The sequence below is a fragment of the Ahaetulla prasina genome, chromosome 2 (assembly GCF_028640845.1).
Source record: "Ahaetulla prasina isolate Xishuangbanna chromosome 2, ASM2864084v1, whole genome shotgun sequence".
NCBI lineage: Eukaryota > Metazoa > Chordata > Lepidosauria > Squamata > Colubridae > Ahaetulla > Ahaetulla prasina.
In genome coordinates this window covers 134772982-134799393 of record NC_080540.1, presented here as the reverse complement: position 1 = coordinate 134799393, position 26412 = coordinate 134772982, and the positions used below count along the sequence as shown (strand labels likewise).

The 26412-nt window shown below is 40.4% G+C and overlaps 2 protein-coding genes across 5 annotated transcripts; both read right to left on the bottom strand.

The window, feature by feature from the left end:
- Window positions 1-3112: 3112 nt before the first annotated feature.
- LOC131189926 (baculoviral IAP repeat-containing protein 5-like) lies at window positions 3113-13050 on the bottom strand. The gene is made up of 4 exons (XM_058166572.1): window positions 12894-13050; window positions 9029-9138; window positions 6830-6947; window positions 3113-5989 (listed from the first exon to the last, which is right to left on the bottom strand). Exons 1-4 carry the CDS (start codon window positions 13014-13016, stop codon window positions 5906-5908), a joined length of 435 nt encoding a protein of 144 aa, XP_058022555.1. The 5' UTR covers window positions 13017-13050; the 3' UTR covers window positions 3113-5905.
- A 707-nt stretch (window positions 13051-13757) lies between these two features.
- Window positions 13758-26214, bottom strand: AFMID (arylformamidase). Of its 4 annotated transcripts, none has more exons than XM_058166566.1 (11): window positions 25729-26208; window positions 23917-24007; window positions 22609-22713; window positions 21935-21983; window positions 21710-21795; window positions 21285-21357; window positions 20986-21083; window positions 20725-20803; window positions 20010-20142; window positions 17512-17616; window positions 13758-14659 (listed from the first exon to the last, which is right to left on the bottom strand). In XM_058166566.1, exons 1-11 carry the CDS (start codon window positions 25729-25731, stop codon window positions 14630-14632), a joined length of 852 nt encoding a protein of 283 aa, XP_058022549.1. In that variant the 5' UTR covers window positions 25732-26208; the 3' UTR covers window positions 13758-14629. The 4 variants fall into 4 exon arrangements, with proteins under 4 accessions (XP_058022549.1, XP_058022547.1, XP_058022550.1 ...); XM_058166564.1 differs by having other exon boundaries at window positions 25598-26205; XM_058166567.1 differs by lacking the exon at window positions 20725-20803 and having other exon boundaries at window positions 20010-20137; window positions 25598-26214.
- Between the last annotated feature and the right edge of the window lie 198 nt (window positions 26215-26412).

Below are 26412 nucleotides of genomic sequence, written 5' to 3'. Positions count from 1 at the left end.
CACGAAAAGCACCATGTGAGTGAATGAAGGGTGTGCAAGAGGTGCTGCATGGGATGGGGAGGTGCATGAGTGTGTAGCCTGTTTGAGTGCACAAGTGTATGTGAATGGCTGACACAGAGTGAGCCCAGAAGGCTGGGGAAGAGTGTGAAGGTAGGGCAGACTTAACCCAGTGACTTGCAAGCTTCTCTACTGGCTTCCCCTTTGATTTTCTTGGGAAGCCAGCACGGAAGTTTGCAAATGGCAATCATGCAATCATGGGGCACTTGGCAACCAGTTATAAGTGCAAACTGGTTGCCAAGCACACAGATCATGGGGATGCTGGGATAGCTAAAACTCTGAGGACTGCTGGTCAACTCTGAGGACTGCTGGTCACCATCCAGTAAGTGATGCTGTAACTTCAGATGGTCCTTGAATGAATGATCATAAGTTGAGGACTGTCTGTTGCACTTTGTTCCCTAGTAAGGTGGGATCCCTTGAGCGTTGTGTTGAAACTTCCCTGCTTATTCCATTTCCATCCATTTTTTCAATCCTTGAAGGCATGAATCTATCCATAATTTTAATTGATTTCAGAGCGGCATATAGAAACTACAATTCTGTCTTTTTAAAAATTTTGTAAGATGTTTACCTAATCATCTTATAGAATAGAATAGAATAGAATTTTTATTGGCCAAGTGTGATTGGACACACAAGGAATTTGTCTTGGTGCATATGCTCTCAGTGTACATAAAAGAAAAGATACGTTCATCAAGGTACAACATTTACAACACAATTGATGATCAATATATCAATATAAATCATAAGGATTGCCAGCAACAAGTTATAGTCATACAGTCATAAGTGGAAAGAGATTGGTGATGGGAACTATGAAACGATTAATAGTAGTGCAGATTCAGTAAATAGTCTGACAGTGTTGAGGGAATTATTTGTTTAGCAGAGTGATGGCCTTCGGGAAAAAACTGTTCTTGTGTCTAGTTGTTCTGGTGTGCAGTGCTCTATAGCGTCGTTTTGAGGTAGGAGTTGAAACAGTTTATGTCCAGGATGCGAGGGATCTGCAAATATTTTCACGGCCCTCTTCTTGATTCGTGCAGTATACAGGTCCTCAATGGAAAGCAAGTTGGTAGCAATTATTTTTCTGCAGTTCTAATTATCCTCTGAAGTCTGTGTTTTCTTGTTGGGTTGCAGAACCGAACCAGACAGTTATAGAGGTGCAAATGACAGACTCAATAATTCCTCTGTAGAATTGGATCAGCAGCTCCTTGGGCAGTTTGAGCTTACTGAGTTGGCGCAGAAAGAACATTCTTTGTTGTCCTTTTTAATGATGTTTTGATGTTAGCTGTCCATTTGAGATCTTGCGATATGATAGAACCCAGAAATTTGAAGGTTTCTACTGTTGATACTGTGTTGTCAAGTATTGTGAGAGGTGGAAGTATGGAAGGGTTTTCCTAAAGTCTACCACCATTTCTACGGTTTTGTGTGTGTTCAGTTCCAGATTGTTTTGGTTGCACCACAAGGCTAGTCGTTCGACCTCTCGTCTATATGCGGATTCGTCATTGTCTCGAATGAGACCAATCACTGTTGTGTCATCTGCGAACTTCAGTAGCTTAACAAATGGATCATTGGAGATGCAGTCATTGGTATACAGAGAGAAGAGAAGTGCGGAGAGCACACAGTCTTGGGGGCCCCTGTGCTAATTGTACAGGTATTTGATGTGATCTTGCTTAGCTTCACCTGCTGCTTCCTGTTTGTTAGGAAGCTTGTGATCCACTTACAAGTCTGTTCCGGTACCTGTAGCTGGTTTAGCTTAGTTAGAAGAATGTCTGGAATGATGGTATTGAATGCTGAACTAAAGTCTACAAAAAGGACCCTTGCATAGGTCTTTGGAGACTCAAGATGTTGTAGGATGTAGTGCAGAGCCATATTAACAGCATCATCTGTTGATCTATTTGCTCGGTATGCAAATTGCAAGGGTCTAACAGCGGATCCGTGATGGATTTCAGGTAGGAAAGCACTAGCCTTTCAAAGGTTTTCATGACTACAGATGTTAGAGCAACTGGTCTGTAGTCATTCAGTTCCTTGATGGTGGGCTTCTTGGCACTGGGATGATGGTAGGCGTTTGAAGCAAGAAGGAACATAGCACATCTCTAGTGATTTATTGAAAATATGGGTGAAGATGGGGCCAATTGGTCAGCACAGACTTTTAAGCAAGAAGGAGTTATCTTGTCTGGGCCTGGAGCTTTTCCTGGCTTTTGTCTGTGAAATAGGTCCTGCACTTCCTTTTCTGTGATCACTAGGGTTGTGAACCCAATGAAATGGGGTCAGTTGTAGGAGGCTTGGCTGTTGTTGGTGTGTCTGAGATGGGGGTTGTGGAGATAGGTGGCTGTAGTTTCCTTTCAAACCTGCAGTAAAACTCATTCAGGTCATCTGCCAGTTGTTGATTACCTTCAGCCTGGGAAGGAGGTTTGCCATATCCGGTGATATTTTTAAGAGTTTTCCACATGTTTGCTGGTTCATTTGCTGAAAATTGATTCTTTAGCTTTTCAGAGTAGCTTCTTTTTGCTGCTCTTATCTCCCTTGTTAGTGCATTTCTGGCCTGATTGTACAGCATTTTATCACCTTTTCTGTAGGCTTCCTCTTTGGAATGTCGTAGCTGCTTAAGTTTAGGTGTAAACCAAGGTTTGTTATTACTGTGTATTCGCAAGTTCCTTGTAGGTACACATAGGTCTTCACAGAAGCTGACATATGATGTTATAGTATCTGTGAGTTCATCCAGGTCTGCAGAGGTATCTTTAAAAATATTCCAATCAGTGCAGTCAAAACATGCCTCTAGCTTTAATTCTGATTCCTCCGTCCAGGTTTTCACTGATTTAATTATTGGTTTTATGGCTTATCATTACAATAAAGAAAATTCAACACATCTTGATCTTAGAATAGAATAGAAATTTTTATTGGCCAAGTGTGATTGGACACACAAGGAATTTGTCTTGGTGCATATGCTCTCAGTGTACATAAAAGAAAAGATACGCTCATCAAGGTACATTTACAACACAAATGATTCTTCTAGTCATTTTTGAACTAACATCTTTGTTTTCTAATTTATTTATTTATTTATTTATTTATTTATTTATTTATTTATTTATTTATTCGCATTTTTATACCGCCCTATCTCCCGAGGGAGTCAGGGCGGTTTACAGCCTGATAAAAAACATACATATAAATACAGAATAAAACATCAATTAAAAAACTTATTAAATAGGCCAAATATTTAAAATAGCAATAAAAGTAATAAAAACCCCAATTAAAACCAAATTCAAAATTTAAAATTCTAGTCCAGTCCTGCGCAAATAAACAGATGTGTCTTAAGCTCGCGGCGAAAGGTTCGAAGGTCAGGAAGTTGGCGAAGTCCTGAGGCAAGTTCGTTCCAGAGGGTGGGAGCCCCCACAGAAAAGGCCCTTCCCCTGGGTGTCGCCAGTCGGCACTGCCTGGCCGACGGCACCCTGAGGAGTCCTTCCCTGTGAGAGCGCACGGGTCGGTGAGAGGCAATCGGTGGCAGCAGACGGTCCCGTAAGTAAGTAATCTTAAAACTTGGTAACTTTTCCATTTTTTTTCATCAAAACTTCAATTCCTTTTGAAGGACTCTGTAAACTAAACCATAAGCAAAAGCTCTCAATTTAAAGAACTCATTTTTAATTTTCAAACCCATTATATTCTCATCTTTTCTAATGTCTCTATTCAATACTTCAAGAACCAAAATAAACAACAATGGAGACAGAGGACAATCCTTCTGAATATCATGTGATTTAGTCAGATCACCATTAACTCAATCCTTTCTGTGATGTACCGTAGCTATTAACTTGATTCCATGAAGAAAATTCTCACCAAAAGCCCTATCTTCCATAATTTTAAACAAGGACAAGTTCAAATTGTCAGTCATTTTCTTGGCAATTAAAAAAATTAATGCAGTTGTTTCTCATTGTGTTCTTGCAAATATTACATCATTTATTTATTTGTTTGTTTAATTTCTATGACCATCTCAGTCAATGACTCCGGGTGGCTCATCACAGTATTATTCTCCCATTCTTTCAATTGTCTTTTAAGAAAACAATCCATATTAGTCTTCGTGAAAAAACTCTCTTGAAAATATTTTTAACTTATCTCCTAGAGGTGATGAAAATATTTTATAGTAATTGTTCAATAAAGAAATTGATCTAATTTTTTTTTGTAAGGTTAGTTCTTGTCCTTCTTTTGGCAACAACACACTATTTGCTTTTCCAGTATTCTGCCATTATATCACCCTGTAAAATGAAATTCATCATTTTCTGAAATGGTTCCAAAGTTGATCTTTAAAAACATTTATAAGAACTAGTAATCTGTCTGGTCCTGGTGCCTTCCCTGTCTTAATCTTTTTTATAGCTACCAATATCTCCATAGTTGGTATAGGAATCTTCACAATATGCTGTGGGATTATGAAAGTTTTGATAAATTTTGTTCCAATTTTTCTTGGCGATTGGGTTTTATACAAACTAAAATAATACATATAGTTCTCAATTTACAACCATTCATTTACTGACTATTCAAAGTTACAACGGGATACCTCCTGGAAGAAAGGAAACGAGGCTGGCATTGGAAAACTTGGCACCAAACACTTAAGGACGATCTTATTAATGTCCCTTGGGACAAGGATGCTATGAATGATCAAAATCACTGGAAAACACTTGCTGCCTAATACATTCTGCACAGGACGTAATGATGATGATGAATTAATGACATCACACTGTTCATCTGATATATCCAGTCCATCTTTTTGCAAACTCATTTATGTTACAACATATCCTTCCACAATAAACTTTGAAAGTTAGTTGTGTACTACTTAAGTATTTACATTATTGAAAGTTCTGGCAGTCAGTTTCATTTGATGATTGCAAGTCAACTGAAGGATCATTTTCTCTGTTCACTTTCTCTTATAAGCAAAGTAAACTCTATTATTTGATAGGATATTTGGAATCTTTTCTAACATTTCTTTTTAGTTTATGCCAGTGAAACATAAAGCCTACAAGTCTATAAATGTTTTCTATTGCGTCTAATCTATATTTCTATTGCCTCTATATTTCTATATTACTATCTATAGTAATTCTAATATAACAAAGTTTTCTTCTTCCCAACACTATTCTGCTTTAATTCCTCTCTATTTCTTTGCTTTTTTCTTTTCTATTACTGGCCAGCATGTACAGTATTTGCAACTTTCCATATTATGCTTTTGTACTTAACTTTTCCTTGCTGTGCCACTACTTTTCTTGTGCTTCTTTTTCTCTGGGTTATTCACTACTTCAAAGGAAAAATGCATTTTGTTCAGCTGCTTTTCGATTCGCTGGTAGTTGCAGAGCTTCCAAAACGCACCCACCCTCCTATCTCCACCTAGATCTGTTCAAAGGTAGCACCGTTATTGCCAACTCTGCGGTGCTGATGCAGGGAGAAGGCTTAAATAAGAGGCGAAGAAAGCAATACAAGTGTCTGCATTTTTTCTAAGCAGCCTGCTCTTTTACAGTACCATTGCTTTGAGGATGACTATTGCAAAGAATCAAAGACATAATCAAAATAAAGCAGTTTCCTAAGAACGCAGTTCACTTGCTCTTCTCAATTGATCCTATTTTCAAGAATGGGTCAGAGCTTCATTTAGCACCTGAGAGTAATGTTTGCCTTCAAACAATTTTGCCCAGGAAAGGATTAAAACATGGTAAACATGGTATTTTATAAAAAGGAATATTTATTGATAAATACATCAGAAGAAATTCAATAAGAAGTAACTACAAAAAAAAACCATAAACTTAAACAACAGACTGAGCACCTCAGGTTTTGATTTTTCTCAATACCATTTAGACACTCAAAAAGATCCAATAGCATATACAGTTTATGAACGCAGCTGCTCTATTTTTCCACGGATCAGAGTAGCATATTTCTCCAACTCGGTAAGTGTGTGCTTAACTTCTTTGTCCTAGAAGAAAATTAAAAATACATATTCCTATTAATAGGCAGCTACTGAGTTATAGGGGGAAAAACTATATAGGGAATCTTATCCTAATGAAGAGAAATGTACCTAAATAATTAATATTAAAAAGTAATAGTTTACAGATAAAAAAGGACATACTGTATGTATGTAGCCATATATATAGCCATATGACCCCTATAACACAATAGGGAAAGCAGAGTAATTCTAGAAGACATTCTAGAAGGAAAGCCACAATAATAGCCAAAAATTGAAAGGAGCCTTGTAGCATCTTTATTACAGCTTCTTCACCAAATGCATCTCAGAAAAAGGGCAAAGTTTCAACCTCACAGGATACTTACTCCATTACAGGTCTGAAAGTAGCAGTTTTGGAGGGGGGGGGGAAACTTTGCCAGCACTATTGAATCAGAGATTGCTGAATTCACATATATGTCAAAAGGCTTCAAGCTATATTAGGATGTCTCAACAAATACAGCAGACTTTAATACAACACAATTTTATTCCCTTATTACAAAATTCCTTATTATGCAATAAGGAATTTATAATCTATATCGCATGTAACCTACATCCGAGTAACTTATCTATCTTCTCCTCCCCCATTCCATTCCCTCCTTTATTCCAATTTAATTTCCCATTAATCAATTTAATTTAATTAATCAATTTGCATTTAATTTAATTAATGAATTTGCATCATTTTATGCATCTGATGAAATGAGCTGTAGTTTACTCTTTAATAAAATGTGTTAATCTGAAAAGGTGCTATCAAACTCCTACAGAGAGATGAGACTACTTAAGCTAAGTTAATGGTTCCTTGAAAGTTATACTCACAATCATATTTTTTATCCTCTCTGTACGAAGTTTCATGAATTCCTCTACTGTCAGGTCACAAATGTCTTTCCCTAGAGCAAGAAATGCACAGTTGGGAGAGTGTTTACGGTGCTCCTCCCTAGAAATTTGAAATAGAAGTCATAATCATACAATGGATTTTTAAGGCAATTAATTAGCAAGCATACTGCATGTGAAGAATGCCTCCCTAATTTGGATCTCATTTCCCTCCCCCCATGCCAACTTTTTGTCTATTAATTTACAATTAAATAATTACTTTCCCCCAAACCTGTACATATGTCAGGTGGGGAAACTCTGCTCTTAGGCCCGTGGGAAACTGACTTGAACCCTGGAGCTAGAAATAGGGCCTTTGGCAGCCAAATGATGGAATTCTTTCTCAGAGTGTGTATGGCTGCCTTCCTATCATGTTCTATTTCTACATTTATAGAATAACAATTGCTCTGGGACCAGACTATCCTTTTAAATAAACTGTTTTAATTGTTCTTTCAATTCTTATGGAAAGATCAGAATAAATAACAACCTTCCCATGGCACTGTTACAGCTATAAAACCTATGTTTATAACTGGATAAAATGTATAACACTTTTGGAAAAGGCTTAGGCAAGCTTACACAGAAAGCTATTATATATGACAACAATGCGGTCAGAACACATTTCTTGTGTTCCATTCTATGAACTGGATGAAATCACATGATGATGCTGTGACATGAGTTTGACATGCCTGCTCTAGAGAAAAGAACAGATGTTGCAGATGGATTTAGGACATGGCTGGATGCCCATGCCCAGTTTAGCAAAGGAAAAAAAAGTCCTGATACATCACGTGATGCCACTGTGACATTGTGAGTTTGACACCCATGATTTAGGATTAGCTGACAGAACACATATAAACCCTTACAAACAGCCCACAAGATATTCTAGAGGTTTCTGGACCGCGTACGTACATAGTCAAGATTCCAGGTTCCTATCCTCCTATCTCAGTGAAAGAAGGGAAAAACCGTGAGTGGAAAAACTTGAGTGAAAGCCAGCTGTTCTGACTGCAAAGTATTAGCTGATCATGTTAACAATTACTGTCAGCCATACAACTAATAATCAGATAGAGATTTTGAACCCATCTTTGACAAGTGGCTTAATTTGCTAAGAGTACTATGGAAAAAGGAGTGGATGACATAATAAATTATTAATATCTAGTACTACAATTCTATATTTGTAATATCATCATTCCAGACACTCTTCTAACTAAGCTAAATCAGCTACAGGTACCTGAACACACTTGTAAGTGGATCATAAGCTTTCTAACAAACAGGAAACAGCAGGTGAAGGTAAGCAGAATCACATCAGATACCTGTACAATTTGCACAGCCCGCCCCCAAGGCTGTGTGCTCTCTCCACTTCTCTTCTCTCTCTATACCAATGACTGCATCTCAAATGAGCCATCTGTTAAACTACTGAAGTTCGCAGATGACACAATAGTGATTGGTCTCATTCGAGACAATGATGAATCAGCATACAGACGGGAGGTTGAACAACTAGCCTCATGGTGCAACCAGAACAATCTGGAACTGAACACACTCAAAACCGTAGAAATGGTGGTGGACTTTAGGAGAAACCCTCCCATACTACCACCGCTTACAATACTAGACAACACAGAAACCTTCAGATTTCTAGGTTCTACCGTATCACAAGATCTAGACACAAGAACACTTTCTTCCTGAACACCATCACTCTGCTAAACAAATAATCCCCTCAACACTGTCAAACTATTTACTGAATCTGCAAGACTATTAATCTTCTCATCATTCCCATCACCCATCTCCTTCCACTTATTTTTAACTTTGTTGCTTGTATCCTTACGTTTTAAATTGATATTGTTTCCTGATTGCTTATTTGTACCCTATGACTATCATTAAGTGATAGTCATAGAATTCTTGATGAATGGATCTTTTCTTTTATGTACACTGAGAGCATATGCACCAAGAGAAATTCCTTGTGTGTCCAATCACACTTGGCCAATAAAAAATTCTATTCTGTTCTGTTCTGTTCTATTCTATTGCCTTTATCATCCTCAATATTATCAACGAAATTTAATGTTTTGCAAGATCACTTAAATGTATTTGTGGAGTTTTCTTTCCTAAACTCATTTGGTATCATTAAAAGTCTTAGGATAACAACTCCAAACTACTTACATGGGGTCATCATCAGGTTCCCATCCCTCTAATTCTTTAAAGCATATAAAACATTGTGCCACGTCAGAAGCATTCTCAAGAGGACAATGAATGAATCCAGCTTCAGCCATCTGAATTGGGAAAGGGGGGAACAGACAGAGCAAGACAAATGAGAAAAAATGTTCAACAAAGTTATACATTTCAAATTATACATCTTATTTCTGAAACAGGGCTGTAGTTGAAAAATGATTTCACTGGAGGTCTCTTAGATTCTAAATAACTTCTGACTTTTACCCTGTTACCAATATATAAAAATAATAGTAATGTTTTGTGTGTGCAGTTCTATTTTAAGTTTCTAAGATTAGCTAGTGCATACATTCACAAAAATATTCAAATAGGAAGCAAGATAAGTAAAATAAATTTAAAAATTTAAGAGCACACTCTTAAAATGTCCTATAATAAACAGGTTAGCATTATGATTAGCCTGTATCAGTTCACTGAAATATATAATCTCTTCACTTAAGGTTATGGACTATAATCAACCACTCAGGTCCAATATAATTGTGAACTGATGCTTTTTGACTTCTAGTTTAGGGAGAACAAATGCTTGGGTCTCACCATTCCTCATCCTGCATCTTAGCTACTACTGGTTCTCAGAATAACATTAATTATACATGGCTATATATCAGGGGTGTCCAAACTACGGCCCGCGGGTCAGTTTTTATTGGCCCGCAGCAAATTCTGAAAATATAATTGAATATGGCCCGCACATGGCGCTTGAGCTCAACTCTGTTGCACTTCTCAACCAGCCCCACTACTAGAAACTCAGCGGCCGCCTGGGGCTGCCGCCTTCACCATTCTGCCCGGCTTCCCAGGTGGGGTGGCCTGGTGCAATAGAAGGTTGCGCAACGTCTCGGGTAAAATATGTAATAAAAATCGTAGATGGCTCCTGTTTCTGTACGTGACTCTTCCGTCCCGGCGCGGGGCTGTTGCAAAGAGGGTTGGGGCAGTTCAGCCGCCGAGCAGCAGGGGGAGCTCGCGCAGCGACGGAAAGGTGGCGCCTGCGTAGCTGCGCCGCCAAAATGGGCGACTCTGAGGATGAATTTCGGTGGCGGGATCAGCTGGGGCGGCGGCGGGGGGAAGCGGCGCGTGGGATAGGCACAGGCGCTGCTCCCGCCGCCGCCCCGTCCCCCGTCCCCCCGGAGCGCGGACTGAAGCGAGGCAGTGCCCCTCGGCTGCCCGGGAGGAAGAGGCAGCGGGAGGCGGACGGAGAGCCGCTGGTGGTTCCGGCCAAGTCCCGCTCGGAGGCCGGGCCAGGCGGGAGGCGGCCCAGGGCTGGTGAGTCAGGCGGGAGGTGGGGAGTGGGGGGAAGAGGCTGAGGGGATCGCCGCCTGGGAGCCACTGACTGCCACCTGCTCTCCGCCTAGAGACGGAGGGCCACGGGAGGCTGCCGCCCCCGCTGCTGCTTGAAGGGCCGGAGGGCGCCAGCCGGACTCGAGGCCGGGCGGCCCTACTGCTTTTGAGGCCCGGCGCGCCCTGCGCCCGCTGCCCACCAGCCGCTGGAAAGGGCCCGGCTAATCTGAGGCCGGGCTGGCTGTGGGAGCTGAGCTCGTTGACGGGCACCCCGGCCATAGCTCCTTGGGAGGCCGATCAGGTGCGTGGCTGCAGCGAAGCGTCGGGCTCTTCTCCGGGGTCCTCCCTTCCCCTTGGGGGCAGCTGAGCCGTCGCTCTTTTGCGGCGTTTCTGTCCCCGGAGCATCCCGAGGCCGAGTTCGCCTTCAATCCAAAGGACAGCATCACTGCTCCCACTGAGAGCAATGTTCTTCACATTATAGGTGAGTTAGAAATACACACAGTAATCATGTGTCAATATGTCACCTCTTGTGTGTGGCCCGGGCCACACATGAATTTACTAGGCTTATATACTGTTTGTTGTCCAGCCGCATGCCTTTCTGAATAATTATATTTAAAAATATTACATTAAAAATCAACATAACACAAACACACACGTACACAAACATAGAGATACACACGCACATATATATAACTCACACACATATAGTATACTTAAGCCTAAACTGTGCATAGGGACTACCCAGACGGCTGAAAAAAGTGATTTCTGACAGGTTCTCACACTTTTGACCAGTCCTCACACTTATGACCGGTCATCATTTATGCCTGTTGCAGCATTTTGTGCATAAGGACTACTCAGAGGGCTGAAAAAGTTATTTTTGACCTGTCCTCACACTTTTGACTGGTCCTCACACCTACAACTATCTTTACATTTTGCACCCTATCTTGTAACCGTGGTGAAGAGAAGCAGTTGTGAAATGAGTGATATGGTTGTTAAAAATGCTGCAATGGGCATAAATGTGAGGATGGTCATAAGTGTGAGGACTGGTCAAAAATTACTTTTTTTAGCCCTCTGAGTAGTTTCTATGCCCATAGCCACATCCACTCAGTCACATGAGCAGTTAGCCACGCCCACCAGTCACAGGACCAAGCCACACCCCAAAATAAGCCACGCCCACAGAACTGGTACGAAAAAAATCCCCCCCCCCCCCCCCCGTTCAATGGTGTGGCCCAGGCCTTTGCTTATTTTTCTGTATTTGGCCCTCACCAAAAAAACTTTGGACACCCCTGCTATATATTATAGACCAGTGGTCCCCAACCTTTTTTGGCATTAAGGATCAGTTTGTGCGAGACAAGTTTTCCATGGACTTGGGGTGGGGGAAGGTAGGGTGGGGTGGGAAATGGTTTCGGTTTTGCTTGATTTTTCTGCCGTTCACCTCCAGCTATGCAGCCCGATTCCTAACAGGCCACAGACTGGTACCAGTCCCTGGCCTGGAAGTTGGGAATCTTTATTTTAGACCTATAATTTCTAAAATGACTCAGAACTGGCCAGAGATATTAAGTCTACTGCAGTAAAACCAGAAAAGATATAGTGGTTGCTTAAAGACTAATATTATATCACAAGCTTTCGTAGATTATGGTCCACTTCATCATATGCATGCAACTGATAAAGAACTATCAATGACAGTAACAGTTTACAGATAGTCCTCAACTTTTGACTACAATTGAACCCAAAATTTCTGTTACTAAGTAAGACAGTTGTTAAGTGAATTTTGTCCCATTTTACAACTTTTTTTGCCTCAATTGTCAAGTGAATCACTGTAGTTGTTAAATTAGTAACATGGTTGTTAAGTGAATATGCTTGTCAGAAAGTCACAAAAGATTTATCATATGATCCCAGGAAACTTTGAGTCATAAATACATGCCTGTTGCTAAGTGTCTGTGTGAATTTTGATCACATGACCATAGGAATGCTGCAATGGTCATAAGTGTGAACTTTAGAGAGGTTGTCCCAAAGGTGCTTTTTCAAGAAGCAACTGGACTGTTTTTTTCTTTGAAGACGTTTCGCTTCTCACCCAAGAAGCATCTTCAGCTCTTCAATCCTTCCATTCCCCACCATCCAGTCAGTTACTCATTTTCTATGGAAAATGAGTAATTCCCTCTCTGTCTCTCCCGCATCTCTTTCTCTCTTTCTTCCTCTGTATCTTTCTCTCTCTCATCTTTGTTTTTTTCTATCTCCCTCTCCCTCCCTCTTTTCTCATTCTCTCATCTATCTTTCGTTTTCTATCTCCCTATCTCCCTCTCATTTCTCTCTGTGATTCTTTCTCTTCCCCCCATCCCTGCCTCTGTCTCTTCTCACATTCGGAAAGCCCTGCGTGCTCTCTTCGGGGCTCTTCGCAAGCTGGGTTTTTTTTTTCTTCCTTTGGAAAGCCGGGCTGACGGAGCAATGAGCGCAACCTGTGGAGGAGACTTCCCTCCTCCTCTCGCACCTCCGCCCCCGACCCAGGGAGCGCTTGGGAGAAACAAGCCCTCACCCTGTCTGCAGTGCAGGAGCAGTCGGAGACGAAGGGCCACTGGGTAAACGTGGCCAGACGGTTCTCTTTCAGGTACAACGCGAGGGCCGGCGGGACCTGCAGTTTCGCTTCCCCGAGAGACATGACGGTTGCCGCAGTTTTCAAACTCGAGCGCGAAAGAAAAAGAGGGGGGGGGAAGCAAAACCCCTTCCCGAGGCATGATGGGAAATAGGCTGAGCGTCTGACGTCATGTATGCCACGCCCCCATGAACGCTGAACATGCTGGGAAGCGTAGTTTTTCTTTACGATCGCAATGAACAAAGAACGACCTTTCTTCTACAATTTTAAAAAAGCACTTCTACATCGACAGCACCTTTTAGAAAAATGGCCCTTTGAAACCCTTACTGATTTTGTTGTAGTATAAGGGTAAAGCAAATCTAGATCTCCAAGTTGTGGTTTCAAACTGAAAAACTCCACTTTTCTTTATATCCGTGCGGTAGTAAAAGGGAAGGTTTTTGTGGCTTTTAAATATAAACAAGTCATTGTTTTGGTGTTACCATTACCCGCACAGTAATGGTAATGCCCCTGAAAGTACAGTAGATGGCAGCACCTTGTTGCCATTGATAAAAAGTTAACCAGGGTTGGGTATGGTTAGTTATTGGACTAGGTTGCTAGGAAATGGCTAGCTTAAGAATTTGAAAAAGGCTATCAAGCAGTCAATCATAAACCATTTTCATACAAATTACTTGTGGGTCCCCAGTCACAATAAATTGAGTTCACTTGGAATTTCAATTTACTTTCTTAACATTACTAAACACCATAGAATTAATTTCTGAGTGAATACAATAAACATACATAAGTTCAAAGATTTATTTCCCCTTTGCAGTGCTGTACATAACTACCTCTTTCCTCTGGTTAATTCTTTAAAGTTTACTATTTTTCCTTACACTTCCATTATTCTCTGGTAAACTCACCCTGAATTGCAGTCCAATTACAAATGTAAATACTTGCTTGATATTCTTCTCTTCCCCTGTCTTTGTTTGCTTTTTATTCAATTTTTTCCAGTTAACTCTTTCTAATCTTTGCTAATATTTAATACATAGATATTAACTATACTTTTGTTAGCTGGACTGAGTGGCTGTATCCTTGCTCTAATCTAGATGCAAAGATTAGCTAAGATTGATCCAGGTGCAAACTAAACTAGAAATTAGCCCCAGTAATTTCCTAACAAAAATTGCTTTGAGATAGGAGCAAAATGGGCTGGATGATTCCTTCCCGTTTTTATGAAGACACATATAGTCCTCAAAAGCACAGGGAGCCATAACCAAAAAGAACAGCTACCACTGAGGTAACTCATAGTTTTACTATTCTGACTATGATGGCTTTATATGCACCCAGAACATCATATGCAGTTGCTGTTCAAAGGGAAGAATATATACCTGCAGTTTGAGTCTAAAGCAAAATAAAGTGATAATTTATCCTTTGGATCATGTAATGGACATCTATCATAAAGATGTAATTCAGGCTCTGGTTTTTTTTTTTATTGCTTTTCATCTCTCATGCCATAATAGAAGTCACGGTGTGAGAGCAGAGGTGGGCTGTTTCAAAGTTCCACGTGATATCTCTGGTCTCAATACATCTGCAGCTGAGAAAAAAAAGGGGCAGGAAGCTCAGTCCTTGTTTGATCTAAAGGAGTTCAGTGGAAAGACAGTGGAGAAGAAGACAGCAGGCTGACAACAATTGTTCCTTTCCTGGCTTCAGCCACTTGAAATCATGTTCAATATCACCTGGAATAGAAGGAATAGAGACATGTAATTCTTTTCTTCTTGCAGGAGTAATAAGTTCTCATTGAATCAGTCAATTTGTGCTTGCAATAGTCCTGTGAGTAAAGGGTACTTTTGCTGTGTTTTACAAAATGGACTTGACAAACTACAAAAAAGGAAACGATCAAGTTGTACTTTAGAGATGGGCGCATAATCCATATTGTTGAAAATGGCCCCTTTGAATGTATTTTGGCTTCCTAATTAGCTTTTCACTGCCACAGGAGACAGATGTGAAAAGAAAAAGCCCAAATTATTAGCCACATTGACCTCGTGCAGGAATATGTGTAGGTAGTTCTAGACTACAATAGCAATTGGATCATAATTTCCCTTGCCAAGCAATGCAGTCATAAACCATGATCACATCACTCAACGATGGCAATCTCTGAAGTTTGATTGGTGTCATTAACTCAATCCCATGTTCATTAGGTAAGGTAACTTCCTGCTGGCTTCCCACAAGCAAAATCAGTGAGGAAGCCAACAGGAAGTTGCCAATTATTATTATTATTATTATTATTATTATTATTATTATTATTATTATTATTATTATTATTATTATTATTATTATTAATTAGATTTTTATACCGCCCTTCTCCCGAAGGACTCAGGGCGGTTCACAGCCAATATAAAACCGAGACAACATAAAATTAAAAAACTTATTATATGCTTTGGCAAAATTTAAAACAATTAAACCTAAAAACCCCTTAAAATTTATGTTAAATATAAATTAAAATTCAAACCTTATTAAAATATAAAAATTTAAAATTCCTAAGCCAGTCCCGCGTGAATAAACAAATATGTCTTCGGGTCGCGGCGAAAGGTCCGAAGGTCAGGCAATTGACGCAAGCTAGGGGGAAGTTCGTTCCAGAGGGTAGGAGCCCCCACAGAGAAGGACCTTCCCCTGGGGGCCGCCAGCCGACATTGCTTGGCGGACGGCACCCTGAGAAGTCCCTCTCTGTGTGAGCGTACGGGTCGGTGGGAGGCGTGTGGTAGCAGTAGGCGGTCCCGTAAGTACCCTGGCCGTAAGCCATGGAGCACTTTAAAGGTAGTAACCAAAACCTTAAAGTGCACCCGAAAGACCACAGGTAGCCAGTGCAGCCTGCGCAGGAGTGGTGTTACATGGGAGCCGCGTGCGGCTCCCTCTATCACCCGCGCAGCTACATTCTGAACTAACTGGAGCCTCCGGGTGCACTTCAAGGGGAGCCCCATGTAGAGAGCATTGCAATCATAGGCTCTCGGGCAGGTAAGTAGCTACTGTTTAGTGTGTGTCTGTGTGTCCGCAGCATAAATAGGGTGCACAGGGTCCTTTAGAGGCACCGCACAGAATTGGTGCACGAAAAGTACCATGTGAGTGAATGAAGAGTGTGCAAGAGGTGCTGCACGGGATGGGGAGGTGCATGAGTGTGTAGCCTGTTTGAGTGCACAAGTGTATGTGAATGGCTGACACAGAGTGAGCCCAGAAGGGCTGGGGAAGAGTGTGAAGGTGGAGCAGACTTAACTCAGTGACTTGCAATCTTCTCTACTGGCTTCCCCTTTGATTTTCTTGGGAAGCCAGCACGGAAGGTTGCAAATGGCAATCATACAATCATGGGGCACTTGGCAACCAGTTATAAGCGCAAACTGGTTGCCAAGCACACAGATCATGAGGATGCTGGGATAGCTAAAACTCTGAGGACTGCTGGTCACCATCATCCATTAAGTGCTACTGTCCCTGAATGAATGGTCATAAGGTGAGGACTGTGTATGCACCTTTTCCCTAGTAAGGCGGAATCTCTTTGTAGCTCTGTAATGCTCATGCTTGAGTATTGTGTGGAAACTTCCCTGCTTATTCCAGTGGTGGGATTCAAATTTTTTTAGTACCAGTTCTGTGGGCGTGGCTTGGTGGGCATGGCAGGGGAAGGATACTGTAAAATCTCCATTCCCACCCACTCCAGGGGAAAGACAGTGCAAAATCCCCATTCCCTCCCGATCAGCTGGGACTTGGAAGGCAGAGAATAGATGGGGTAAGGCCAGTTAGAGGTTGTATTTACCGGTTCTCTGAACTACTCAAAATTTCCACTACCGGTTCTCCAGAACTGGTCAGAACCTGCTGAATACCACCTCTGGCTTATTCCATTTCCAGCCATTTTTTTCAATCCTTGAATCTATCCATAATTTGAATTGATTTCAAATAGGCATATAGAAACCACAATTCAGTCTTTTTTTTTTTTAAAGTAAGATGTTTATTTAATCATCTTATCATTACAATAAAGAAAATTCACACATCTTGATCTTGTGCAGTCATATTTTAACCAACATCTTTGTTTTCTATGTACTAATCTTAAAACCTGCTAACTTTTCCGTTTGTTTCCATCAAAACTTCAATTCCTTTTGAAGGGCCATGTAACACCAAAACTAAACCATAAGCAAAAGCTCTCAATTTAAAGGACTCATTTTTAATTTTCAAACCCATTATATTCTCATCTTGCCTAATGTCTCTATTCAATACTTCAAGAACCAAAATAAACAACAATGGAGGCAGAGGACAATCCTTCTGAATATCATGTGATTTAGTCAGATCACCATTAACTGTAACTCTTTTTGAGATGTACAGTAGCTATTGACTTGATTCCATGAAGAAAATTCTCACCGAAAGCCATACCTTCCATAATTTTAAACCAATTCAAATTGTCAAACGTTTTCTTGGCAATTAAGAAATATGAATGACCAATTATTTTCTAAATGTCATGACTGTCTGAAGCATAGTTTATAGCACAAGTTCAATCCAATCTGTTCCCAAATGCTTTCATTTTTATTGCCAAATCTCTTAGCCACTATACCTGTGTGAGGAGATAGTTCTCCTGGGAGAGTTTCTCAATGACATCAAAGTGATCTGTGCCTGCTAGGTCTAGCAAGGAGACCTTCCAACCTGCTGTACGAAGAGCCTGTGGTGGAATAAAAGGAGTGTGAACAAAATGGCTCCCACCATGGCAGTCACAAGTGCATTTGCCCTGAGTAACCCAGCAAGTAACAAGTAACTCCGCCGCCTTCAACATGACCTGAGTTTAACTCATAGAATCATCTATTATGGTTATGCTAAAAAAAGGGTTATGACCTTTAAATCGCTCCATGGCTTAGGACCTGGGTACTTACGGGACCGCCTGCTGTTACCACACGCCTCCCACCGACCCGTACGCTCCCATAGAGAGGGACTTCTCAGGGTGCCGTCCGCCAAACAATGTCGGCTGGCGGCCCCCAGGGGAAGGGCCTTCTCTGTGGGGGCTCCCACACTCTGGAACGAGCTTCCCCTGGGTTTACGCCAAATACCTGACCTTCGGACATTTCGTCGCGAACTCAAAACTCATCTTTTTATCCGCGCGGGGCTGGCTTAAATTGGGATTTTAATGTCGAATTTTATTAATTTTAAACGGGGTTTTTAACGTGGTAAATTTTAATTATTGGGCTAATTTAAATAAGTTTTTTAAATCATATTTTAAATTTGTATATTGTATGTTCGGTTTTATTATGCCTGTACACCGCCCTGAGTCCTTCGGGAGAAGGGCGGTATAAAAATCAAATAAAATAAATAAATAAATAAATAAATATTACAATGTCCTTCCTGTTGAAGACAATTTCAGCTTCAATCGCAATAATACAAGAGCAAACAATAGATTTAAACATAATGTTAACCGCTCCAATCTTGATTGCAGAAAATATGACTTCAGTAACAGAGTTATTAATGCTTGGAATATGCTACCTGACTCTGTGGTCTCTTCTCAAAATCCTCAAAGCTTTAACCAAAAACTCTCTACTATTGACCTCACCCCATTTCTAAGAGGTCTGTAAGGGGCGTACATAAGAGCACACACGTGCCTACCATTCCTGTCCTATTGTTTCCTTTTATTATATCCAATTAATATAGTTATTACATACTTATGCTTTTATATATGCTTATATATTGTATAGTTATTTCATGATTATGCTTATATATACTGTGTGACAAAATAAATAAATAAAAATAAATAAGTAGAAAGGCAGAATGTAAATTAAAGTAACAGCAACAATAATGATGTAGATCTCAGGATAGGAGAATAGATATTTTTAAAAAACAGGCAAACAAAAAACCTTTGTATGTGGGAGAGGCCACTTTCACATCTATTTGTCTACTTGGGGAAGTTGAAGAAGCACAACGGAAGGGGCCCATTTGACAACTAGCCCTCAACTTACAACAGTTTGTTTAGTGACCATTCAAAGTTACAGTGGCACTAAAAATGTGACTTATGATTGTTTTTCACAGTTACGACCTTTGCAGCATCCCAAGTCATGTGATCAAAATTCAGACACTTGGCAACTGCCTCATATTTATGATGGTTGCAATGTCTTGGGGTCATGGGATCCCCCTTTTGTGAGTTTCTGACAAGAAAAGTCAATGTGGAAGCGGGATTCACTTAACAACCACAGTGATTCACTTAACAACTGTGGCAAGAAAGCTCGAAAAATGGGGCAAAACTCACTTAACAAATATCTCACTTAACAACAGAAATGTTGGGCCCAATTGTGGTTGTAAACTGAGGACTATGCATTTTTAGTCTTACATTTAGATGAATGCTGTAAATGTAATACACATTTTAGATGCCAACACATGATTATTACTTGGATTTACCCCCTACTATTTCACGCTGATTACTCAAGGTAAATAATAGAATTAAAAGATGGATGAAAGCAGTTAAAATTATTAGTTATGCCTTTTAAAGGACTGGCTGAAGAGGAGGCAATATCAGCCATTCTTGCTTAAACCCTTGTGAAATACAGGTAGTCCTCGACTTAAAACCATTCATTTAGTGACTGTTCAAAGTTACAATGACACTGAAAAAAGTGACTTATGACCATTTTTCACACTTACAACTGTTGCAGCATCCCCATGGTCATGTGATCAAAATTCGGACACTTGACAATTGACTCATAATTATGATGTTGCAATGTCCTGGGTCATGCGGTCACATTTTGCAAACCTCTGACAAGTGAACTCAATGGGGAAGCCAGATTCACTTAACAACCGTGTGACTAATTGAACAACTGCAGTGATTCATTTAACAACAGTGGCAAGAAAAGTCATAAAATTGGGCAAAACTGTCTCCCTTAGCAACAGAAATTTTGAGCTCAATTGTAGTCGTAAGTCGAGGATTATTCTTCTCTATTTCCAAAGGATCAAAATGTTTGCATGTTTGTTGAGGCATGTTTGTTTCCATACAAGAGGGCAAATGCACATTTTTTTTCTTAAATGCTTTCTTTGGTCATTGAATCCCTACATTTCAAATGGAGTGTGTAGTCAATATACCTGACAATATTCCTGAGACTGTCTGTGGAACTCAGGTGGGTCGTGCTGGGCTACTGCAATAAGCACCTGGCAAGTTTTCTTGTCTTTCACCTTTGGCACACAAGACAAAGGGCTGTTCTCTTGAGCCACTGCACTGAAGAAAGAAAACACACTATTAAAATGAGTAGTGAGGTAAAGGAAGCAGACTTTGACAGATGGGCAGGACTGTGAATGAGGCCAAAAAAATGAAATAGCCTTCTATGTATAACTGTATTTTGAATGCATTTATCACACTAAATGCAAATGAGAGAATGAAGTCCAAAGTTCAAAAAACCTTGCTGTGGAAATATGTGCAGTGTGTTTGAGATTTAGTATTTCTACTTTTTCAGCCAATGTGATATGCAAATGGAGGAGACAAGAAGCTACATGTATATAGATACACAAATCTAGAATACACAGAAGGCAATAGAGAGAAAAGTTCTAAATCAAAGATAATGAACTAATCAGAGATTTAAATTATTTGGTCGTATACTTGTTTCTCCCTGTACATATCACTCAGGGAGTTAAAGGGCTATTGTGCTGGATTATATAAATACTGCAGCTTTAGCTGGTCATGTGTTTATAATTAATATAGTACTTCCTGCTTGAAGTCAACCTGAAGAATTGGCAGTTACAAGAGATCTACTGTTATGATTCTGCTCTGCCCAAATTAAACAGTTCTAGGAATGTTCCTTACTGGCTCATCTGCAGCAGATCATTAACATAGGTATGCGTAATGGGCTCCAAATCATAAACACCGCTCACCAAAAAGAGACCTAAGGTGAAAAATAATTAAAAACAATTAAAATAATTAAATAATTAAAATCTGGATTGTTTTAAATGGTTTCCAGCTCCATCTAATATTCCAGTATGCATGATGTTCAAGCAAGAGAAACCGAGGAAATAATGAGGCAAAAAAGGATGAGGAAAAACGGGATGAATTTCTCCCAGGGAATACCTTTGATGTTTGGCTCAATGCCAAATTTTGCCCAATCTGTGGAAAGTACCATGGCTGCCAGGTGGGCTCCTGCCGAGTGCCCAAGCAGATAGACACCACTGCAAGAAAAGGAGACATGGTTACAATGAGCAAAGAAGAGATGCTGATGGGGACAGAGAGGGGAAAGCTGGCTGAAGAGTCAATCACTCAACTTCTACTAAGCTGAATTCTAAACTTGGGCAGGTTATCAGTAGAATCCAAGCTTCTCTGTCTCGAGGTTGCATGTTTATTACTCATGCAACTTTTGCAGCCACTCTTACCTGATCCCTGTATATTGCTGAACTGCAAAAGCCACACTATGCCGCACCTGCTCAACCATCACCTCCAGTTGGCCTGGGCAAAGAATACAACATCATGGTCAGAGGTGGGTTTCAGCAGGTTCTGACCAGTTCTAAGAGAACCGGTAGCAGAAATTTTGAGTAGTTCGGAGAACCGGTAGTAAAAATTCTGACTGGCCCCACCCCCTCTGCCTCCCAAGTCCCAGCTGATTGGGAGGAAATGGGGATTTTACGATAACCTTCCCCTGGATTGCAGAGGGAATGGAGATTTTACAGTATCCTTCCCCTGCCACACCCACCAAGCCACACCCATAGAACCAGTAGTAAAAAAATTTGAAACCTATCACTGATCATGGTTAATCAGAGGAAAGCAGAGTGATCAATAAACCTGAGCCACCATAACATACCTTTCGGAGCCACATCATAGCCAACTGCAGCCAAGGCAATGCCTTGATCTACTAGGGGACATGCAGCAAACCCAGAAACATCTTTGCTAGAAAGGAACAAAAAATGTCAGCTATTATAACAGTAGATGTCCTCTGTCAAAAAAGACGTTCTTCTAGCCAGAGTGCCACTGACTGAAATCTAGCAATTGGAAAATGTAGACCATTGCAACCTTCAATACAACTCACCTCAAACTTTGCCAGTAGCCACCATGAATATAGAGGACCAGAGGAAAGCCTGAAATGGGATAACAAGTCACCAAAAGCATCGTCTACTGTAGCATTCCCCAAATGTACCATCCCTCCCTGTCTTTGTTCATCTTATCTAAGAGCCGTGCTGGCACAATGGTTAGAATGCAGTATTGCAGGCTAATTCTGTCAACTGCCTGCAGTTCAATCCTGATCGGCTCAAGGTTGATTCAGCCTTCCAAGGTCGGTAAAATGAGGAGCCAGGTTGTTGGGGGCAATAGGCTGACTCCGTAAACTGCTTAGAAAGGGCTGTAAAGCACTGTGAAGTGGTATATAAGCCTAAGTGATATTGCTATCTCAGACATAGCATCAGCCCTTGCAGATAGATCAGGTCAAGAAATCATCACAACAACTTATGAAGTCTAGTGTTGGCAACTATATAATAATAGGAGGCTCTTGAAAGCATCACAGAGACTTTCTTTCCCACCCCTTACATCAAAAGAATTAAAACGGGGCAATCTTAAGTTTCTTTCTTTCAGGGCTGAGGGTTTACCTAACAATTACATTCTTGAAGGCCATTTCCATACTCATCTACTAGCCTTCTAAGCTCTCTGTTTTCCTATTTCCCTACCCTGCTCCTTTTAGAGCCCTCACCCCACCCTTTATGCTCTTACTTTCAACATGTTTTTTAGGAAGATACACATCCAGTTTCTCTCCCTCACTGGAGCCATATGGGACATTCAGCAGAGTTTGGGTGAATGCCTGGGCGTTTTGAGTACCTGCAGAGTATTGGAAGAAAACACCAACAAATGCAGCAACCACCCTTCCTAAATATTATTTAGGCTGCCCTCCTAGATGTTCCAGATGTCACTGAATCCCCATACAGGCAGTCCTTGACTTACAACTATTGGTTTAGTGACTGTTTGTTACAGAGGTATTGAAAAAAGTCACCTATGACAGTGTTTCACTTACAACCATTGCCGCATCCCCTATGTTCATAGAATAGAATAGAATTTTTTATCTGCCAAGTGTGATTGGATACACAAGGAATTTGTCTTGGTGCATATGCTCTCAGTGTACATAAAAGAAAAGATACCTTCCTCAAGGTACAACACTTACAACACTTACTTATAGTCATATGATCAATATCTGGTCTCTTGGCAACTAGCTCATGATCATTGAAGTGTCCCAAGGTCATGTGATCACCTTTTGTGACCTTCCAACAAGCAAAAGCAATTGGGAAGCCGGATTCATTTAGTAACCATTTACTACCCTAACAACTGCAGTGATTCGCTTAACTGTGGCAAGAAAGGTTGTAAAATGACACAAAACTCACTTAACAATTGTCTTGCTTAGCTAGCGAAATGTTGGGCTTCATTGTGATCATAAGTTGAGGTCTACCTATCGTCACAACTGCATCTGATTCTGTTTGCTTTCTGGGAGAAACAGTGGCTCTTCGCTTTGACATAGCTTCAAAGGAAGGAGGTCTCCCCTTCATGTTTTTTTCCAGTCTTGCCCAGCTCTTCCTTGGTATATTTTTCTTTCCATACCGGAGGGTAGATAGTCCATAAATCTGTATCGTCTACTCATTAGAAATGCCATAGACACCAATTTATTTCAATATTTTCCACCTTCTGAAAAAAATTGAAGGCTGAGCTTTTCAGGAGTCCTTTGGGGACCTTGCTGTCATCTGTTGTATTTTATTTTACTTTATTTGCCTTATTTATTGTACTTTTTTTGTCTTGTGAACAATCAGGATTTCTATGTTTGCAGCTGTGTGCAAATTTTGGTAATTATTTCAGAGTTTACAAACAAGGGAACACCTCCCATGACATAACTAATCCTGGCAATGTAATCACATGTTCATAAAAGCATGGATGTTGCTGGTTTTGCTGGAACGGACTCCGATGCTCTAGTATATCTAGTATAGGAAGGTAGTCTGCCTGCTTACTCCATTTTTCTGGCTCTTGGATAGCCCATACCTTCAGTCACTGCTTTCATGTGTGCCTCAATCACAGCATCCTTATCCAGCCGTGGAGACCATCTGCTAGGAGAATATTGAGTCTCCAGCTCCTGTGTAAAAAGAAAGTAGGATAACTTGTACAAAGGCAGTGGCATCCTCAATACATAATGTGGACAGTTTCAGAAATACTTGTAGATTGAAATGGTGCTAACCTCAGTTAAGAAAAAGTAGGTAGCTACCTGGAAGAGAGGCAAGAGGATGCCTATATGAATTGCTGCACTTGTAATCCCTTCCATCTGTCTGCACAAAATGCCTTGTTAATTTAGTTAATCTTAAATTTAGAATAAAATAGAATTCTTTATTGGCCAAGTGTGATTGGACACACAAGGAATTTGTCTTTGGTGTATAATATGCTCTCAATGTACATAAGGAGAATAAAATACATTCATTAAGAATAAAAAGATACAACACTTAGTGATAGTCAAGGTTACTAATAAGCCTTTAAATCGTATTAGGAAACTAAAAACAATATATCTTGAAATATACAAGCAACATGGTTATAGTAATAAGTGGGAAGAGATAGATACTAGAAAGGAAGAGAAGAAGAATAGTAATACAGTCTTAGTAAATTATTTGACAGTGCCATGGGAATTAGTTGTTAAGCAGAGTGATGGCATTCAGGAAAAAACTGTCCTTGTGTCTAGTTGTTTTGGTGTGCAGTACCCTATAATGTCGTTTTGAGGGTAGAAGTTGAAACAATTTATGTCCAGGTTGTGAGGGGTCTGTAGATACTTTCACAGCCCTCTTTTTGACTCATGCAGTATACAGATCCTCAATGGCAGGCATGTTGCTGGCAATTGTTTTTTCTGCAGTTCTAATTATCCATTGAAGTCTGTGTTTGTCTTGTTTGGTTGCAGAGCCAAACCAGACAGTTATGGAGGTGCAGATGACAGATTCAATAATTCCTCTGTAGAACTGGAACAGCAGCTCTATGGCAGTTTGAGCTTTCTGAGTTGGCACAGAAAGAACTTTCTTTTTTGAGCTTTTTTGATGGCGTTTAACATTTAATTTAACATTAAATTAAATTTAACATTTAGTTTAACATTTTGTGACTGCTTCTGTGTGCATCAGAGTAACATGGACCCTTCCAGTCACATACATTTTATTCCCCAGAATTCTCTTAGCCTTAAGTTCTGTAACAGTGATCTAAATAATTGGCTGAGCAAGTCTTCTTTCTACCACCCTTGTCTCTTCTCTGAACCTGGGTATGAAAGTGACAGTATGTTGCAGGAAAGCTAAGAGCAGGAGGAGCAGGAGGCATGGACCTGAGCAGCTCTGAAGAGCAGCCGTGGAAGCTCTTTTGCATTGCAGACTGTGATATTCTTGTCACAAATGGAGCTAGTTGGTTAAACTTTCTGGGCTTTTGTGCTAATTTTTGTGGCAGGGCGCAAGAGCAGACTCAGAGAGTTTCTCAGGGATTCAGGGAGCTAAACTTCCAGGCACATAAATAAATCTCTGAGTAAGTCATTTCTTAGCCCTTGTTCTAGAGCAAAATATGTTGTACCTCTCCCCTTCCCGTTCTGGAAACTCCCAAATCTTTTTTTTTTAATGTCTCTAAAATACACCCACATTAAACAAATATTGAAAATCTCTCTTCCCTCCCTTCCACAATCATACACACACAAACATTACAGCTATACCTCCTTTGTCATTTCCTGCCACTTTCCCATAGCAATGGCTAAATTGTGGCTATATTCCTTCTCCCGATGAACCTGGGCTCAAGGCGAACAAAGTGGTGAGAACATGTGATCCTATATAGCCTCTGACAAACCATGCGGATCAGATTCAGTGTTCCTCCTTGATCTGTGGTCTTCCAGCTGCTCTGCAAGACGTCAGAAATTCCTGATTAGGAGGCTGTCCTCATTGGTCATACCAGCATTGGGGCTACACAGAAAGTAGTTCGCTGTAGAACAGAGACACTGAGTAAACTCCGCTCACTGTCTTCTTGCTACAATAGCAAGTGTACAAATTTGGGGAAGAAATGGTAATGTTAGGCCTGGCAATGTTTTCTCTACCCCACCCCATTTTTTTTAAGCTTGTCTTAACTTGCTGATCTCTGTGTCTCTATAAACAAATTTTTCTACCATGCCTTCATAAGTATGCTGAAAATGAATAATTGGCAAATAACGTTAAATATTAACCAAGATATACTGAGAGAAGGCCAGTCAACTTCTAAAAATGAAAGCTGTTTTAGAAACATGTTTATTCAGCATATATCCACTTTAGTTTTGACTGCACCCACACATTATTAATATATACAGAATGTTTTGTTAATGTCTTTGTCTTCCGTTTGTTAATCTTCAAACCTGTTAATGTAACAAATTATTTTATTTTTCCTATTAATGTTACAATTCCCTTTAAAAGATCCTCTAAAACCAGTAAAAATGCTGAGTTTGTCGATCGAAAGGTCGGCAGTTCAGCAATTCAAATCCCTAGTGCCGCATAACAGGTGAGC